This window comes from Diospyros lotus, chromosome 8, assembly GCF_014633365.1.
Source record: "Diospyros lotus cultivar Yz01 chromosome 8, ASM1463336v1, whole genome shotgun sequence".
Taxonomy (NCBI): Eukaryota; Viridiplantae; Streptophyta; class Magnoliopsida; order Ericales; family Ebenaceae; genus Diospyros; species Diospyros lotus.
This window is the reverse complement of record NC_068345.1, coordinates 12,154,431-12,174,481: the sequence shown is the minus strand read 5'-3', so window position 1 is coordinate 12,174,481 and position 20,051 is coordinate 12,154,431. Positions and strand designations below refer to the sequence as shown.

At 37.0% G+C, this 20,051-nt stretch overlaps 1 protein-coding gene across 1 annotated transcript in view; it reads left to right on the top strand.

Annotated features, from left to right (window-relative positions):
- The window catches only part of LOC127808900 (uncharacterized), a 70,538-nt gene that overhangs the window by 37,417 nt on the left and 13,070 nt on the right, over nucleotides 1-20,051 (top strand). Inside the window, exons 6-7 of the mRNA XM_052347608.1 lie at nucleotides 17,889-17,956; nucleotides 18,278-18,327. Coding sequence (XP_052203568.1) covers nucleotides 17,889-17,956; nucleotides 18,278-18,327 — 118 coding nt within the window. The remainder of the gene's footprint in view (nucleotides 1-17,888; nucleotides 17,957-18,277; nucleotides 18,328-20,051) is intronic.

Sequence of the window (20,051 nt, the reverse complement as noted above, 5' to 3'; positions counted from 1 at the left end):
TAGGCCGAGGTAAGCAAAAATTACATGTTTTTATCTTTTACAAATGATATTTGGGACACTGTTAAGTGTACTTATTATAAAGTACAAAATGTCTCGGTGATATTTGAGATTAAGACAAAAATAAGTAGTACTAAGCAAGGGTCATTGACAGTAACTGATTACTATAACAAGATGAATGGATATTGTCTTGAATTAAATCACTACCAAGATACTAAGATGGTGTGCAGTGAGGATGCAACCACCCTTAATGCCATACTTGAACGAGACAAAATTGTAGAATCCTTGACAAGTCTTAATGTCGAGCATGATCAGGTAAGGGTACAAGTTCTTGGAAGAGAAAAACTTCCATCTCTCAATGAAGTTTTTTCTATAATTCGAAGTGAGGAGTATCGAAGGATAGTTATGCTTAGTGAAACCAATTCTAAGGGATCAGCCATGATGACCAGTAAAGGGGAATGAACTAGATTTAAATCTCAACCAGGGAAGCCTGACTTGCACCCAAAATCACAAAATCGAGAAGGGTTGTGGTGCACCTATTGTAAGGAGCCAAAGCTCGCTTGGTAAACGTACTTTAAATTGCATTGGAAGGAGGCAGTTCTGAATAAGATGGGAGGTTTCCGTAGTTTATCCTCTAAAAACTAAGCCTATCTCACTAACAAGGAGCAGGAGGAAGCCCCCGCAGATAAGGTAGAGTCAGCTACTGGATTTGACCTAAGTCAATTGAATGTAGATGAAATCAGTAAGCTCAAGAGTTTCTTGCGGACTATTCAAGATGGGACTTGCTCTCTAGCACAAATAGATACTTGTTTTCACTCTGACTCTTTTATTGCCTCACAAATCAATAGGAATGATTTGTGGATTCTAAACTCAGGGACTACTGATCATATGTCTTATGACCTAAATGTATTTGAAACCTATAAGCCATTGGGAACTTCCAAAAGAATCACCGTAGCCAATGGAACTTTAATTCCTATAACTGGTCAGGGTAGGGTAATCCTTAGTCCCATTCTTCCAATCAAACAGGTTTTGCATGTACCTAACCTATCTACCAATCTAATTTTTGTCCTTCAACTTACTAAAGATCTTAATTGTCGTGTTATTTTTTCTCCTCATACATTTGAATTTCAGGCACTAGACATGAGGAAGATGATTGGTGCAGTTGAGAAGCAAAATGGGTTGTATTACTTGAAGAGGGAGAGTGTTTTTCCTCAAGGGGCTCTGCCTATGCTTGCAGCCTATGCTTGCCTGTTCATCTTAGTCTACTTCTGCTCTCACTAACATATGGCTTCATCACTATTGCCTTAAACATCCTCTTTTTACTTTGCTAAAAACTATGTTTCCTTCTTTATTCAAGGATTTAAATACTAGTAATCTTCATTGTGTTGTGTGTGAAGTGTCAAAGCATCATCGAGTGTCCTACCCCATTAGTAATAAATTATCTTCTATTCCTTTTTCATTGATCCATTCTAATGTTTGGGGACCATCTAGGATTCTTAACTATTCTGGGGTTAGATGGTTCATATCTTTCATAAATGATTATATACGGATGACTTGGGTATATTTTTTAAAGGATAAGGCTGGTATTAGTGCTATTTTACCACTCTTTCATAAGATGATCTCGACTCAATTTGGCTCTCCCATTAGAAAATTTCGTACTAATAATGCAAGGGATTACTTCAATCAATACTTGCATCAGTTTTTCCAGCAAACAAGAATTGTCCACGAGTCTTCCTACATTGATACTCCTCAACAAAATGGAGTGGCCAAACGAAAAACGAGGCATCTCCTAAATGTTACTAGATCCCTTCTCCACCATCATCATGTTCCTAAACATTTTTAGGGAGAGGTAGTCTTAACAACAGCCTACTTAATCAACTGAGTTCCATCTAAACTCCTAAACCATCAAAGTCCATTTCAATGTTTATCATCCTACTTTCCTGATGTTGGTCTGCACACTCTTCTTCCTCTTAAAGTATTTGGTTGTGTGTCATTTGTTCATATTCCCAAGCACTACTGAGATAAACTTGATCCTAGGGCCCTTAAATGTGTCTTTCTCGGCTACTTCCCTACTCAGAAGGGTTACAAATGCTATCATCCTTCATCTAGAAAGTTCCATGTGTCTAAGGATGTGACCTTTGTTGAATCTCAATCCTTTTTTGAATCCTCTAGTCTTAGTCACTAGGGGGAGAATATACATTGCGGTGACCAAGGTGTTCTTCCCAGCTTGGATTTAGTTCCTACGAGCTCTAGTGACACAGAAGTAACTGCTCAATTTGACCCACCTTCTCACTCACCCAGCTCAAGTGAGCAAGATTCACCTAACCAAACATAGCATCCATAGACCATGTGCCATCCCCAATCAGGTTTAAAGGCTCTTCCTATGTATTCAAGAAAAGATCTTAGCCTATTCTGCATCCTCAGCCTAAATCAACATCAGTTTCTAGCTTAGGTACTGAAGTCACTCATCCCTTGATTCCTTTTAACTATATTCTTGATGATTTGGATCTCCCTATTATTGTCAAAAAAGGGGTTAGAAGCTGTACTCAGCATCCATTGGCTAACTATATTTCCTATCATCGTCTTTCCCAAAAGCACAAAATCTTCCTGAGTTCTATAGATACGATTTTCATTCCTAAGATAGTTGATAAGGCTTTAAAAGATCAGAATTGGAAGCAAGCTATGCAAGAGGAGATGAGAGCTTTAGAGAAAAATTAGACTTGGGAACTGATGCTTAGACCAAAGGGGGTTATTCTAGTAGGTTGCAAGTGGATTTTTAACTTGAAATACAATGGAGATGGTACATTGGAAAGATATAAGACCCGACTAATGGCTAAAGGCTATACTCAAACTTATGAAATCAATTATCTAGAGACCTTTGCTCTTGTGGAAAAGATGACAACAGTTCGAATACTCCTATCTCTAGCAGCATACTATGGGTGGCAGTTATAGCAACTTGATGTGAATAATGCTTTTCTTCATGGGGATTTAGAGGAAGAGGTGTTCATGGAACCACCACCAAGATTCAATAAAGGAGATTTGGGTAAAGTATGCAAGCTTAAAAAGGCACTCTATGGCCTTAAGCAATCACCGAGAGCCTAGTTTGATAGATTCTCTAAGGCCATGAGACACATGGGATATTACTAAAGCAGGGGAGATCATACTCTATTCATTAAGCACTCAATGAAAGAGAAGGTGACAACTTTATTGGTTTATGTGGATGATATAATTGTAGTGGTCCACTCCTGGATAGTTCTGCTAGCATAGGATATCCGAAAGGAGGTCATCACAAGAATGATATAAAACAATAACATTCAACATCATAAATACTATCCTTAGATAAAATCAGCGGAAGTTAACATAAGGGTTTACAACATCATTTGTATACATCCACTTGGGACCATGGCCTACACATAATGTATACAAGGGCATTAATAAAATTTACAACATAAAATTTTCTCACAATATGCCCTCATCAAACCAGTAACATGGACCGTCTAGTCTGGGATTTGTCTCTGTACACCTCTAGACATGGGTTGTAGCTCCACTGGACTCGCCCTCAACCACTGATTTACCTTTACCTAGAATGGCACGAGAGTACAACAAGGTGAGCCACAAGGCTCAGTAAGTTTATATATAATGCATGGAGAGATAGAATCAAAGGCATAGATAACCAAGATATAGTAAATAATGACTCTATGAAAATGTGTAAGTAGGATACAACTCACAAGTTTTCCCATTCACACCCATTTCCATGCCTTGATCATTATACATACACGTATTCATTTCCATGCTCATGCACATGCATCAATAGTAAGGAATTTTTTACATATTCCATATGGCTCCCACAACCAACATATCCATATATGTATACATACATCATTAAAATAATTCCACAACAAAGAAAGTTGAGCCTTGCCTACCGGGCCTATGGCCACATCAACCTGCGTCAGGCGCTCATAGGATATCCTTTTCTCACCCATGGACATAGCTGCCGCGTAAAATAATAGGTGCGCAAATCAATATAATCATGCATCACAATGATCACATATACATATCCTAATTTCATGTCAATCCTCAATGATTAAGAAAAATCTCACATCATGCTTATCATGCACAATTACATGAATTAAGGTGTGCACTATCTCATGATCACATGGTAAATTTCAATACATTAATTTTCTCATTCATACTTATAGAAATGTCCAACCAATATTCATGGTATATTTTTACCCCAATAACAACCGCAAGAAGCCAAAATTTATACATACAAGAAACACCAAATCTTGCATGACCCTAGACCCTAATCAAGAAATGTGTCATTTCTTAAAAAATATAGGGTGATACAAAACTCTATCGAGGCTTCCAACAAGACTCCACAAAAATACAAGAAAATTTCAAAACTTAGCAAAACAAGGGAGATGCAACCCATTTATCAAAATAGGGGTTTTGCATAGGCAAGAACCATGATATTAACATAGGAAGTATAGCAACACAACAAATTCCCAAAATTTTCAGATTTCAGCTGCAACTTCGGGGATCTATTCCGGGCTCATAACTTAGTCAAATATTACAAATAATATACCCGAATTGAAGTCCTGGACCTCTAGTTTTTAAAACAAAAATGGATTCGGAATCGGAAATAATCACAATGAGTTATTGCCCAAAGACCGAAGCAAGGTAGAATTGCTATAGTAAAATTACAGCATTCTGGGTAGAATTCAATAAGGCTGTTATAGGTTCAAATCACGACCAAAAATTTCAAATCCTATACTGAAATGAAGCCTATGATGTCTAGTTTACAAAGCAACAAACAGATTGCAAATCGGATATAACCACAAAAAGTTATACCGCAAAAACCTAAACAAGGTCGAATTACATGGAGCAGTAAAGTTATGAATTTTTTTGGTAGAAATTAACAAGGCCACTGGGGGCTCAAATTGAAGCCAAAAAATTGAAGCCGTGTATCAAATCGAAGCTCATGAAGTCTAGTTTATAAGGAAACAAACAGATCTTAAATCGGATATAAACATAGGAAGTTATGCCCCCAAAACCGGAGCATGGTCAGATCACGCGGGAACAGTAAAACGCAACAGTGTAGCAGAAATTCACAAGATGATTACAAGCTCAATACTTAGCCAAATGATCTCAATAATATGTCAAAACGAAGCTTAGGAAGTCTAATTTCGGATACAAAAAGTGGATCTCAAATCCGATATAACTACAAAAAGTTATAAGCCCAAGAACATAGCATAGACAGTAAATCCGAAATCTAAGAGTTCCATGAACAGAATTTAAAAATGGATGGAACAAGCTTCATGAAATGGAAGGAACAAGATCAAAATCCAAAAAATCAGAATTCCAAATGCAGAAATTCGGAAAGGAAGCGAACAAATCTGCTGAAACAGAAAAGAGAGGAAGAACTTGCCTTTCTTTTGATGGAGATAAACCAAGAAGAACTTGTCTTCCAACTTGAAAACTCACCCTTGAAGCTTCAAATGAGGGAGATGGAAATGGAGATGAAGAAGAAGAAAATCAAGAATAAGGAGAAGAAGAAGACTTCTCGGAAGAGGGAAAGGAGAGAGAGAAGAATGATTGAGAGATAAATGAGAGGAAAATAGGGAAAAGAGAGGGCATATGTCTCTCACCAAATAACCCTTTTTGACCTTCACTTGCACACACAACCGCAATTATTCTCATGCCCCTCTTGGACATTTGCCATTTCTCATTTCTTTTTCCATTTTCTTTATCAAACCCATTTATACAATTTCCCATTTACCCTTACCTTTTTCACACCCAACATAAGGACCTCAAGCCATTTCCTGACATTTCACAATTAATTTCATTTCCCTATAATTTAAAACATCATTGCAAATGGGTTCAACCCGAACCCATTAATTCAACTCTTATTAATTAGGCCCAACTCACATAAGCCCAAAGAGTTTATTTTCCAAATTGGCCCAACCCATTACATTTGAATTTAACTAAATCCACAACCCACATGACTTAGGCCCAATCCATTAGAAATGTGTTTTATTTAATTTTTAACTATCCCAAGCCTTTGGGTTTTTCACATTAGGCCATCCCTATACATTAAACTCAACCCATTTTATTAAATTTTCAATCCCTTAATTTTTTTTTTATAATGCCAATTTATATATGCACCGAAATAAAATAAAAACATCATTAATGCCATAGACCCAATAACAGGTCGTTACAATAATTGTTATAGGCAATGATGTTGAAGAATAAAGACTCCTAAAGGAAAGGTTGGCCCGAATTTTTGAGACTAAGGATCTTGGTATACTCAAGTACTTTCTGTGAATAAAAGTGGGATATTCTAAGGCATGTATTTTTCTATTCCAACGCAAGTATATCCTGGATTTGTTAAAGAAAATAGGTCTGCTAGGAGGAAAATGAGCTTGCACCCCTGTAGAGCCTAACATTAAATTGGGAGGAAATTCCAACAATCAACCAGTGGACAAGGGGAGATATCAAAGATTGATAGGTCGTTTGATCTATCTCTCACATACTAGACCCGACATTGCGTTTGCTGTCAGTTTGGTAAGCCAATTTATGCATAGTCTTACTAAGGAACACATGCAGGTATTGAGAAGGATCCTATGCTATATGAAAACAACACCGGGCAAGGGAATTTTGTTCAGGTCAGGAAATGATTTGGATATTAAAGGTTACACAAATGTGGATTATGCAGGCTCTCTAACGGATAGATAGTCCACAACTGGCTATTGTGTGTTCCTAGATGGGAATCTAATATCTTGTTAAACTAAGAAGCAAAGTATTGTGACCAGGTCTAGTGATGAAGCAGAATTCAGGGCCATGACACTTGGTCTATGTGAATTGTTATGGCTAAGGATTGTTCTAGAGGATCTAAAAGTTACTACGAATGGACTAATCAAGTTATTTTGTGATAATCAATTGGCCATTAGTATTGCACATAATCTTGTGCAACATGATAGGACAAAGCATATAGAGATAGAATGACATTTTATAAAGGAGAAGTTGGAAGCAAGTTTGATGTATATACTCTATATTCCCTCTGAAAAACAATTGGCTGATCTACTGACAAAGGGGTTGGCTGCTAGAAGGTTTGAAGACTTGGTATGCAAGTTGTGAATAATAGATATTCAGTCACCAGCTTGAGAGGGGGTGTTGATTTCTGTAGGATACACAAAAGAAAGGAGAAGGAAGGTTGATTACTTATCCATTAGAAGATTGGAAGTTGATCTAACCCTTGTTTTTAGAAATGTTGGAAGAAGAAAGAGAGGAGAGAGAGGCCGGATGGATAAGGATTGAGATTGATTAAAGAGATCATAGCTAAGTATCCTAACAGATAAAGGAGAATAAAAGATAAAAGCAATCTTGGAATCAGCTAAGGATATCCAAGATATACTGATCCAAATCTGTAAATTAGATTAGTACAAAAGTTGTTGTCATATTCCTGTAAGATGGGAGAGTTTTCAGGAGATTTTTTAGGTATTTTCTGTATTTATATCTTCCTAATCAATAGAGTTTTCATGGTGGAAGAATTGTTCATTCTCCTAACATATTCTTTCATGGTATTAGAGCCACGTTCTTGTGGCACCTGATTTTTACATTTCTTGTTGCATAGAAGAGTCTTAGAGTCCACGAATGGCTGAAAAACAATCAGCTAGTGTGACTTCTACCATTAATCCTCCTCTAATGAAGGATACTCCAGTTCCAATTGTTCCAACAACCATTGAAAGCCACTCTCTCAAGATCACTCAACACAAACTAAATGGAACCAATTACAGAGAATGGTCCCAATCAGTTTTACTTGTTAAAGGAAAAGGGAAGGTAGGATATCTAATTGGTGCAGTCTCCAAGCCGAGCCTTGAGTCAACTACATATGGCATATGGGAGGCCTAGAATGCCATTGTTATGGCTTGGGGATGGTGAATTCCATGGAACCAAAGATTGGAAGGACCTACCTATTTTACAAGACAACTAGTGAAATTTGGAAGGCAATCCAAGAAATATATTCAGACCTGGAAAATATAGCCCAATGCTTCCAGATCCAGTCACTCATTCAAACCACAAGACAAGGTACAAGTTATGTTACTGAGTATTATAATTCTTTAACAGAATTGTAGCAAGAGATGGACTTGTTTTATGAGATTACATGGGAGTATTCTGCGAATGGAAGGAAATATGACAAGATGGTGGAGAAGGAGAGAGTCTTTGACTTCTTATATGGCCTAAATTTAGACCATGATGAAGTAAGGGGCAAGCTACTTGGGACAAAGCCTTTTTCCTCCATAAGAGAGGTCTTTGTAGAGGTGAGACTAGAAGAAAGCAAGAAGAAGGTGATGTTGACTTATTCGGGGCATTCCAACAGTGAGGTTTATAATCCAACCTCACCCCTTAATGTTTCCCGAGGGAAAATACCTATCACAGCTAAAAGAGAGCCTCAAAAGGAGAAGTAGTGGTGTGATCACTGCAATAGACCTTACCACATTAGAGAAACTTGTTGGAAGATTCATGGGAAGCCAGCAAACTAGAAACCAAGGAATCAAAGGAAGAGAGGACAATCCGGAGGACAAACTACCCATATGATGGAGTTTAAAAAAGGAAATACAACAAACTTCACCTTAACAGCATACCAACTGGAAGCTTCACAATAGCTAATTAAGTCAAACTCAAGGCCTTGACTATGAGGAAACATTTGCATCGGTGGCTAAACTTAATTCTATTCGAGTATTACTATCCTTAGCAGTCAACTTAGACTGGAGACTACATCAATTAGACATAAAGAATGCCTTCTTAAATGATGAGCTGGAGGAAGAAATTTACATGCGGATACCACTTGGATTTGAAAGAGATGACATTAAAGGAAAGGTATGCAGGCTGAAAAAATCTTTATATGGCCTTAAACAATCTCCTAGGGCATGGTTTAAGAGGTTTAGTGATTCCTTAAACCAGCTTGGATACAAATAAGGCCAGGCTGATTACACTCTTTTTACAAAGATGGAAGCTGATGGAAAAAGGACTATTCTAATAGTCTATGTGGATGACATAATCTTCACCGGTGATAACATCCAAGAGATTGAAAATTTGAAGAATCAACTAAGGGAGGCATTTGAAGTTAAAGAACTGGGAGAACTGAGATATTTTTTAGGCCTAGAAGTTGCTAGAAGCAAAGAGGGTATCTTCATATCACAAAGGAAGTATACCCTAGACTTGCTAAAAGAAACAGGCAAGCTCAGGTGTAAGCCTGCAAGCACTCCTCTAGAGCCTAATTGGAAGAATAGAGAAGAAGTTAATGAAGATAGTCAAGTTAACAAAGGGAGATTTTAGCGCCTAGTAGGTAAATTAATTTACTTATCTCACACAAGGCCATATATTGCCTATGTTGTGAGTATAGTTAGTCAATTCATGCATTCTCCAACCAAAAGACATGTTGAAGTTGCCTACCATATCCTAAGGTATCTCAAAGGAACACCCGGGAAAGGGCTTATCTTCATAAAGGAAAGAGGAATAAGGAGTTATGAAGATGTGGATTGGGTCGGATCCATTGAGGATAGAAAACCCACATTAGGGTATTGTACCAAGCAATGGGGGAACTTGGTCATGTGGAGAAGCAAGACGCAGCAAGTAGTTGCTCGCAACAGTGTAGAGGCAAAGTATAGAGCCATTGCACAGTGCATTTTTGAAGTGATTTGGATAGAAAGGTTAATGAAAGACCTTTCTATGTCTGTGGATTCTCCTAAACTACTTTATAGTGACAGCAAATCAGCTATAAACATAGTAAACAATCCGATACAGCATGACTGAATGAAACATGTCAGGATTGATAGACATTTTGTCAAGGAAGAGATAGAGAGAGGAGACATAAGGCTTACTTATGTTCCTACTGAAGACCACGAAGCAAATATTTTGACCAAGGCTATGCAAAAACAAGGATTTGAAGCTTTTAGAGGCAAGTTGGGAATGATGGATATCAATTCTCTAGCTTGAGGGGGAGTGTTGGAAGAAAAAAGAGTCGAAAGATAGGCCGGATGGATAAGGATTGAGATTGATTAAAGAGATCACAGCTAAGTATCCTAACAGATAAAGGAGAATAAAAGATAAAAGCAATCTTGGAATCAACTAAGGATATCCAAGATATACTAATCCAAATCTATAAATTAGATTAGTACAAAAGTTGTTGTCCTATTCCTGTAAAATAGGAGAGTTTTCAAGAGATTTTTTGGTTATTCTTTGTATTTATATCTTCCTAATCAATAGTGTCTTCATGGTGGAAGAATTATTCATTCTCCTAACCGATTCTTTCAAGAAATTTCTAAAATCAGTTTAGGATACTTTCCTAAACTTTGTATAGGTAATCTTTCCTAATTTTAAGTATTGTAATATTTCTTATGCTGTAATTCCTCAACCCTATAACTAGGGTTGTATTGTTCTGTGTTAGCAATGAATGAAAGTATTCCATTCTCACAAGTACAAAGCTAGATTGGTTGCTAAAGGCTCTCATCAAACACTGGGCATTGACTATTTTGAAACTTTTAGTCCAGTGATTAAGGCTCCTACTATTAGAGTTTTTATCTCTTTGTTAGTTACATTTAGCTGGGATATTCAACCAATTGATATAAATAATGCCTTTCTTAATGGAGATTTAGAAGAAGTTTATATTTCTCAACCTGAGGGGTTTGAAGATTCTAAGTATCCTGCTCGTGTGTAAGCTTAAGATGTCTATATGGACTTAAACAAGCCCCACAAGCGTGGTATACCAAACTTAAGTCTGCTATTAAATCTTGGGGTTTTCAGAATGCAGTTTTTGATGCCTCTTTGTTCATTAAAAGAGTGCAGTCTGTTGTTCTATTTGTTTTGGTGTATGTTGATGATATCCTTGTGACTGGTTTAGGCTCTGCCCTCCTATAATCTTTCATTCATGATCTAGATGTTACTTTTGCCCTTAAAACTCTTGGTTCAATGAGTTATTTCTGGGATTTGAAGCTCATAGGAATTCTACAGGGTTATTATCTCACACATTCCAAGTATACTACTGATTTGTTGGTCAAAGTTGGTATGGTGAATTGTAAACCTAGTCCTATACCTTCTACAGTTGGTACTCAGCTTACTGATGAGAGTGATCTTTTTTCTAATCCTAAGCAACAGCATTGGCAGGCTTGTAAGAGACTACTAAGGTATCTTTAAGGTATTCTTGGACTGGGACTTTTCTTCACTCTCTCATCTCACTTAAATATTGAGGTATATACAGATGCAGATCATGTTAGCTGTAGAGTCACCAGAAAATCTATAAGTGGTTTGTGTGTCTTTTTGGGTGGAAATTTAGTTATTTGGAGTTCTAAGAAACGGTCCGTCGTGGCCAGATCTGTTGGTGAAGCAGAATACAAAGCTCTAACTCAAGGAGTCACAAAGTGCTGTGGTTAAAATCCTTGTTTTCTGAGCTTGGTTACCCTTTTTCCAAATCACCAGTACTATTGTGTGACAATACTGCAGCAAAAAGTATAGGTGAAAATCCTGTTTTTCATTCTGGGACTAAACATATTGAGATTGAGATCCATTTTGTCTGGAAAAAAGTTGAAATGGTGATGTTGATATCAGATATGTTCCATCTGAACATCAGGCAGTAGATATTTTTACAAGGGGGCTTTCTTGGGATAGTTTCTTATCTTTGTGTCACAAGTTATATTTGAAGATTTCTCCTCGGTTTCCTTTAGAGGACAGTGCTGAAGAGGGAATTTTAAAAGAGTTTAAGACTCAAGAGCAAGCAGAGCACAGTGCTTCTATGCAAGGTAACATGTGTCATTTGAGGGGGAATGCTAGGGAGGTGTCATTTTAGGAAGTAAAGAACAGGAGGAGAGTTTATTCAGTTTCTTTTTTTGTTGATAGTTAATTTTCAGTTTCTTACTTAGCTTATGTGGGTGGTAGTCAGTTTGTATCACGACGCCAAGGGTATAGGAGTAATTGCTCTATTGCATGTATTTTTCTTTGTTGTACCTTAGGCTGTTGTAGTATTGTACCTACAGTTAGTTATTAATTGAAAGGATGTAACAGACTATAAATAGGCTAAAGAAGAAGAGAATGGTAGCTAATGAGTGAAATTTGAATTCTGTTTCTCTCTCATGTTTCTTCTAAATTCTCCCTCCATTCTTCTGAAATCTTCCCTCCTCCTGATTTCTCCCTCCCTTTCTATTCTCTCACTTACATTCCCTCCAAATTCCATTCTCAACCCTAGGTAAACCCTAGGAGTGTGACAGTTTGTTACAAACCAAAACCAGAACCAATGGTCTGTTTCTTACTGCCAGCTAGCATCTGTTATAACAGTGAACATATATAAACTCACTGCTTTTGCTGTACTATTTATTTTTAATTCAGTCTCTACAGTTTTGATTCTCTCTCTTCATTTCCTTTCAATTTTCATTTTCTCTCTAGCTCTTACAAAGAGGATTGGAAGCTTCCCATAAAGGAGGAGGGTTGTGTTAGGTAGCCGACAGCCAACGTAAAACTTAGTCGGATCCAAAACATGAACTCTAGACAAATTATGAAAAATCGTTTGGGCGTGGGCGTAACCCTTCATAGCGACGCGCTACACTGCCCCCGTGTAGTGACAAGTGAGCTAGGGCCGCTGCATCGGCGCCCGGATGTAGTGATAAATGAGCAAGGGTTCCCGCATTTGTTTGGACTGATGTGGGTAAAGAAGCTAGTCCAAAATCAAAATCAAAATCAAAACCAAAATCAAAATCAAAACCAAAACCAAAATCAAAATAAAAAACAAAATCAAATTCAAAGTCAAGGCCAAAAACAAAATCAAATCCAAAGTCAAGGCCAAAAACAAAATCATAGATTAAGGATTGGGTCATGGAACATAGGAACATTAACAGGCAAAGCTATGGAAGTGGTGGATGTGATGATTAGGAGAAAAATTAATATTATGTGCCTTCAAGAGACGAGATGGGTAGGGAAAAAAGCAAAAATTTTATCAGAAGCTGGATATAAAATATGGTACACAGGAACTGATCGAGCGAAAAATGGAGTGGGGATTATTATGGATAAAAGCTTAATAGATGAGGTAGTGGATGTAAAGAGAATAGGGGATAGGATTATTATGGTGAAGATTAGTCTAGGAAGAATGACTATGAATATCTTTAGTACATATGCACCACAAGCGGGGTTAGGTGATGAGATAAAAGCAAAATTCTGGGAGGACCTAGAGGGACTCATACAAATGATACCAAGAGGAGAGAAAGTGATTATAGGAGGTGACTTAAATGGGCACGTGGGTAGAGATGGAAACGGATATAGAGAGGTACACGGAGGGTATGGATTTGGGGAAATTAATAATGAGGGTAAATCTATCCTAGATTTTGCTATGGCATATGGGCTCATTATAACCAATACTAGGTTCAAAAAACGGGACGAACACTTAATCACATATAAAAATATCACCTCAAGCACCCAAATAAATTACTTCCTCATGAGACAAGAGGATTGGTTATGTTGTAGGAATTGTAAGGTGATACCGGGAGAGTGTTTGACTACTCAACATAGACTTCTAGTACTTGACGTCCAAGTAAGAAATTGGAAGAGAAAAAATCACACAAAACAAAATCCAAGAATCAGGTGGTGGAATTTAAAAGGGGAGAAACAACTAATCTTCAAAGAAAAATTAAGGGGTAGAAGGGAATGGAATGGAGAAAGACAGACAAACCAAATGTGGAAAGAAATGGCTAATGCTCTGAGAAGCACAACAAAGGTAGTCCTTGGAGAGACAAATGGTAGAGCCCCTAACCTTAAGGAGTCTTGGTGGTGGAATGAAGAGGTACAATTGAAAATTAAAAATAAGAAAACTTGTTATAAGGCGGTATATCAATGCAACAATGAAGAAAATCAAAAAAATTATAAAGAAGCAAAAAAGGCAGCAAAAAGAGCTGTTAGTGAAGCAAGATCAAAAGCATATGAGAATCTATATAAACGACTTGATACAAAAGATGGAGAAAGGGATATATATAAATTAGCTAAAGCAAGAGAAAGAAAAACACGGGATTTAAATCAAGTGAAATGCATAAAAGATGACAATCAAAATGTTTTAGTAAATGAGGGAGCGATTAAGGAGAGATGGAAGGAGTATTTCACAAAATTATTCAATGATGGTGGTGACACAAGAGTTAGGTTGGGACATCTTAGTAACTCCGAAGGGAATGTGAGCTACACATTCTATCGACGCATAAGTTCAAATGAAATAAGGCAAGCATTAAAAAAGATGAAAAATCATAAGGCAGTGGGACCAGATAATATACCAATAGAAGCATGGAAATGCATGGGAGAAGAGGGCATCTCCTGGCTAACGCAACTATTTAACGCCATCCTTAAATCAAAAAAGATGCCAGATGAGTGGAGGAAGAGTACTTTGGTTCCTATATACAAGAACAAAGGAGATGTTCAAAACTGTGAAATATAATGGTGTAGAGACAAGGGTCAGAACATGCGGAGGGGATACTGAACCATTTACAACTACAATAGGACTGTATCAAGGTTCTGCACTAAGTCCATACTTATTTGCCCTAGTAATGGATGAACTCACTAAAGATATTCAGACAGATGTGCCATGGTGTATGCTATTTGCAGACGACATAGTGTTGGTGGATGAAACAAAAGAAGGAGTGAACACTAAGCTTGAGTTGTGGAGAAACAATTTAGAATCTAAGGGATTTAAATTAAGTAGAAAGAAAACAGAATATATGGAATGCAAATTTAGTAAAAATGCAAGAGTGGATGATGTTATAATAAAATTAGAAGACCAAATCTTACAAAGAAAAGACCATTTTCGATATTTGGGATCAGTGATTCAAAAAGATGGAGAAATCCACGAGGATGTCGCACATAGAATTAAGGCAGGTTGGCTAAAATGGAGAAATGCATTGGGGGTGTTATATGATGGTAAAATCCCATTAAAATTGAAAGGAAAATTTTATAGGACAGCTATAAGACCAGTCTTGCTATATGGCTCAGAATGTTGGGCAGTCAAATACCAGCATGAGCAAAAGACGAGTGTAGCGGAGATGAGGATGTTAAGATGGATGTGCAGACATACAAGAAAGGATAAAATTAGAAATGAAGTTATTCGTAATAAGATAGGAGTAGTGCCAATCGAGGAGAAGATGAGAGAGACTAGACTAAGATGGTTTGGTCATGTGAGAAGGAGACTAAGAGACGCTCCTGTGAGGAGAGTTGATGAAATGGAACAATTAGTCACAAAAAGAGGTAGAGGTAGACCCAAGAAGACTTTGGGAGAAACATTAAAATTTGATATGAAATATATGGATCTAAATGAGGATATGACAAAAGACAGAAATACATGGAAGTCTAGAATTCATGTAGCCGACCCCACATAGTGGGATAAAGGCTGGATATGTTGTTGTTGTTGTTTAGCTAAAAAGTCCTATTTAAATTTTTATCTAGTTTATTTTCTCAAGCTGTAATATTCTATTTAAATTTTTATCTAGTTTATGGTAATGGTAAGGTTGCTCTTTTATGATTATAAGGTCATAGGTTCGAGTTGTGGAAACAACATTTTTTGTAAAATTGCATATAAAAATAACCCTCCCCCTCCTCCAAACCTCGCAAAAACTGGGGGTCTCGTGCACTAGGAATGCTCTTTATTGTAAGAACTATTATTATTAGTCATTATGATTACAAGGAGGTTCTTATCTTTCAATATAATCAAATTTGAAAGATTATGTACCATGGTTTAGGCAAAGCCAGTACCTCTTTGACAGAAACGATTACATAGGTAGTAGTCACTGTCTTATGTGGGGGAGGGGGTATGTGTTTGTGATAGGCACATGAAATTGATTGCATGGCCCCATTAACTTCCCATCGGCTGTATATCAATCTGTTTATTAGTCCCATAATGTGCTTAGCCACCTTTTAGCATACCCCCACCCCCACACAAATGAGAAAAAAAACAGAGAAGAAAGATAAAATTAGTTAGCACAACCTTGGGCCATCCTTCAAAGTTGTCTAACTCCCTAAATCATTTTAGCGCTTTTAATATCACAATGTCTCTTCAAATTTTGTAGGAGCTGAGTGTAGAGGATTCTTTTTCCCTTTCATCTACATTTTCCCTACCTTCTATTTAGTGCTTGCTTATTTTTATTTTTTTCTCTTTTATTTTGTTAGTGAGCCAAACGATGTGGAATGTAATGATAAGATTGGATTTGGGAAAATACTCAAGTTCAAGTACAAATTAACTTTGTGACCATCATGCATGAACAAGTTCAGGTTTGTACAGTTTTCTATTATACTTATGAAGTCAGTCCAACAACAACTACAAACCTTTATCCCACTAGGTAGGGTCAACTACACTAATTCTAGATCTCCAACATTTCTATTTGTGGTCATATCCTCTATAAGCCATTAATCTTATGTCATGTCTAAAGTTTTCTTTGGTTGTTCCATCTCTTTTGCTACAAATTTTCTCCATTTCATCCACTAGCCTCATAGATGTTTCTATCAGCCTTCTTCTTATATGTCCAAACCATCTTAATCGTGATTCCTTCGTCTTATCTTCAATAGGTGCCATGATCTTATCTCGTGTTGTCTTTCCTTTATGGCAGCATGAATTGTAACATTCTCATCTCAGCTATGCTCATATTTTGTGTATGTTGGCACTTAACTACCCAACATTTTGAGCCATAAAACGAAATGTTCTTATAGCTGTCGGGTAAAACTTTCCTTTTAGCTTTAAAGAGATTTTAAGATTGCGTAAAATGCTGGATGAACTTCGCCCCTTTGCCATGATTCTGTGAGTAACATCCTCTATAGTCTTCCCTTTCATTTGAAAAAATTGATCCAAGGTATTGAAATTGATCTTTTTTGGGGATTACTTGATAAAAAAAATGATCAACTTCGATTTCTTGGAGGATGTTAGTAAATATCCAATTTGTCTAACTGATAGGAATTAGTGATTGAGCATTGTCTATTAGATCCAACATTGAGCTGAGGTATTGGCTTTGTATGAGCTCTAGCTTGAAACTCAAGCTAAATGGGGGAGAAGTTTAACAGAGCTTCTAGACCACTTGGATTATGACCTACTAAAAAATAGTTGGTTCATTAGCACTCTCTCTCTCGTGTGTGTATTTACTTATGTTCCAAGTACAGTACACGTGCTCCAATTTTATTTGATATCTATGTTGATACTTACATTTTTGAGTAAACTCATATTGATGACAATTCAGTTTCTGTTTTATCAATTGGAAACTTTATAGCATAAAAAGATACCATCATGTTTGTAATGCACATTTTTTATTTTTACTTTTTTACTGAATTAGAAATAAGACTCTATGGTCATGTTTGGTTTTCTATATTATCACATGGCAGTATTTAGCTTATTGGGCCCTATTTTGAGCAGAAGCAATGAACTAATCTCCTTGCAGATAGAATTTTACTTTACACATCTTTTGAATGATCTCAAGTGAGCTTCTAAACAAACTCAAGTGCCATATATCCATTTTTCAGCCTAATTTATGGAATGGCATTAACTTCTTGCTTAAGAGCATAATGGTTTACATGAGACTCTCTTGCAGTATCAGAAAATTTTGATGTACATAATTTTTCATGTACATCTAATTAGTTCTTGGGCATTGTATAATGAATGGAAACAAAGAAAATCAAGGCAAGAAAGGATGAATAAAAGAGAGAAATGGCAATAATATATAGGGATTCTCTGTCTTTAACTTCTTGCGGTTTATTTTAATGGATTTTTTTGGCAACCACTTTTAGAAATTATGCTGCTCCAGATCTGAATTTCTTCAAAATTATTTGTTTTTTGGTCTGATGTTATCTGTATATATATGTTAATCAGCATAAATATTATATACATGCAGATCTATCCTTGCCCAAAAGGTTCTATAAAACACAGGGAAATGGTTAGAAGACTTGGTGGCAAAGAGCAGTATGTAACTTCTTCATGGAATTTATGTCATCAACTCTATTTTCCCTTCTATTCTGAATTTGGATAACTTCCTGAGTAATTGGTTAAAAGAAGAAACTTGTTCTGGACTCTGGAAACAGTACCATGACATCCCATGTAGATTCAGTTCAAATGTCCTTAAAGAGTGATGCCCAAATGGAACTTATTTCAAGCATAATGATCACAGAGCTTAATTTCAAAATGAATTTTAATTGACATTGGCATATATTTGACAAATAATATCTTATAATCATTGTTATATCCATGTTATCTTTGTCATTTTAAATAGAAGTTCTCATGCAGGTTTCCTTTCCTTTTTGATCCAAATACTGGAATGTCAATGTATGAAAGCAGTAAGTTGTTCCATTATCCATGAATGTATATTTTACTGTTTTCTAGCATCCATGTTTCTATATATATGATCATATCATGTTCTTCGTTTTCGCGTCACTGACAGAGATCTCAATATGTGGAGTCACTGTAAACAATGGCTTGGTAAAATACCATGATTCTTTTCATTTCATCCATTGCATTGGATTTGAGGTTTTCCTTTCATTCCAGGCTTCTTTTTCCTAGGAGCCCTGGGGGGGTGGGGGTTGATGGTGAAGGGGATTCATTGTTGTGTTGTAGTTCAAGCCAAGACCACTAGTTAATTAATGGCAGTAGTAATGAAAGCTGATAAAGCGGACAGATGAACCAGGAGCCTTTAGCAGCAGGAGGCTAACCATGAAACCATGTTATCAGAAAGAGGGGGGGAAAATCAAACCAGGAATGGGAATGTAAAGGTAGATTCCCTCATTCTACTTTGAAGTTCCAAAGAAAGGTTTCAATGTCTTCAATCCCCCAGTATTAACCTTTAAAAAATAAATTTCTACACCCTATTGTAATAAGACTCTTCTTCTCTGCCTCTTTCTCCCCACTCGTGTTCTTCTTCTTTCTTTCAACATTCTGTTAGTTATCATAGAAGGATATAAAGAGGTTGGCACTATTGTTTGCTATTGGATTCATAATTTGAATTCATGTCACCTACATATTTTCTGGTGAGGATGGAGGGAAAAACCTTCGCCCTCCCTTTCACTTAACAACTGTACTAGAGTGCAATATGACACAAAATGTTATGAAGGATTTGAAATTTGAATTTTATCACCTTAAACTCTATACTCTTGTTTAAACAATCACCTTTTCAATTGGCCTAAGTTTCCAAAAGTGTAGAAAGGTTCAGTATGACTTCATGTTGGTCCAGAATAAGCATATCTTGTTTACTTTGCCATATTCCTCTAATCTTATTTTCTATGTCTTCATGCTAGTGCATAAATAAGCAGATCTTCTTTGGAGATTGTGTACCTCTATCAATAATATGCACATTGACATGTTCAATTTTTATCATCTGAAGACATAATATTTGGAAATGTTAGATTATGTTCCTGCACTTGATACTCTGTACATCATATAGCAATGTAAAAAGTCAAGGAGTGCAGGGCATAACTTTTTTTTCCCTTTTGCCTCATTTTCACAAACTTGGGGAGAGAAGGGAAAAAAAGAAAGATGGTTGAATATCAGCTCAACAAGAGGCTAATGGTGTACAATAACAAACAATAGTGTTAAATAAGATAAGTAAGGGGGTATTAGTGTATTTATCTTTAAGTAAATGTATGTATATATATGCTTATGTTGTACTCTTGAGTATAATACAAATAGTTTCTTTGTATACGTTTAACATGGTATCAGAGCCCAAATCCTAACCTAACCCTAGCCGCCGCCATCGTCAGCCGACGCCATCACTGCCGGTCGCTTCGCCTGCTGTCGTCATCACCGCTGGTCTCTTCGTCGGCCGCTGGTTTAGGGTTTAGGGCTTCTTCTTCTCCAGATCGCGGCTCCTCTTCTCCAGATTCGGTCCGGCCGCGCCCAGATCTCGCCTTCTCCGTCGCTACGCCTGTGCCATCGCCATTGCCGCTCCTGCGTCCTTGCCGTCGCCACGCCCGTGCTCGCACCCGAGATCGTCCTCACTGTCGCCGCCTCTGTCCCGGTCATCTCTCCGTCGCCTTTGCCGCGCCTGTCCAGATCCGGCCATCCTCAG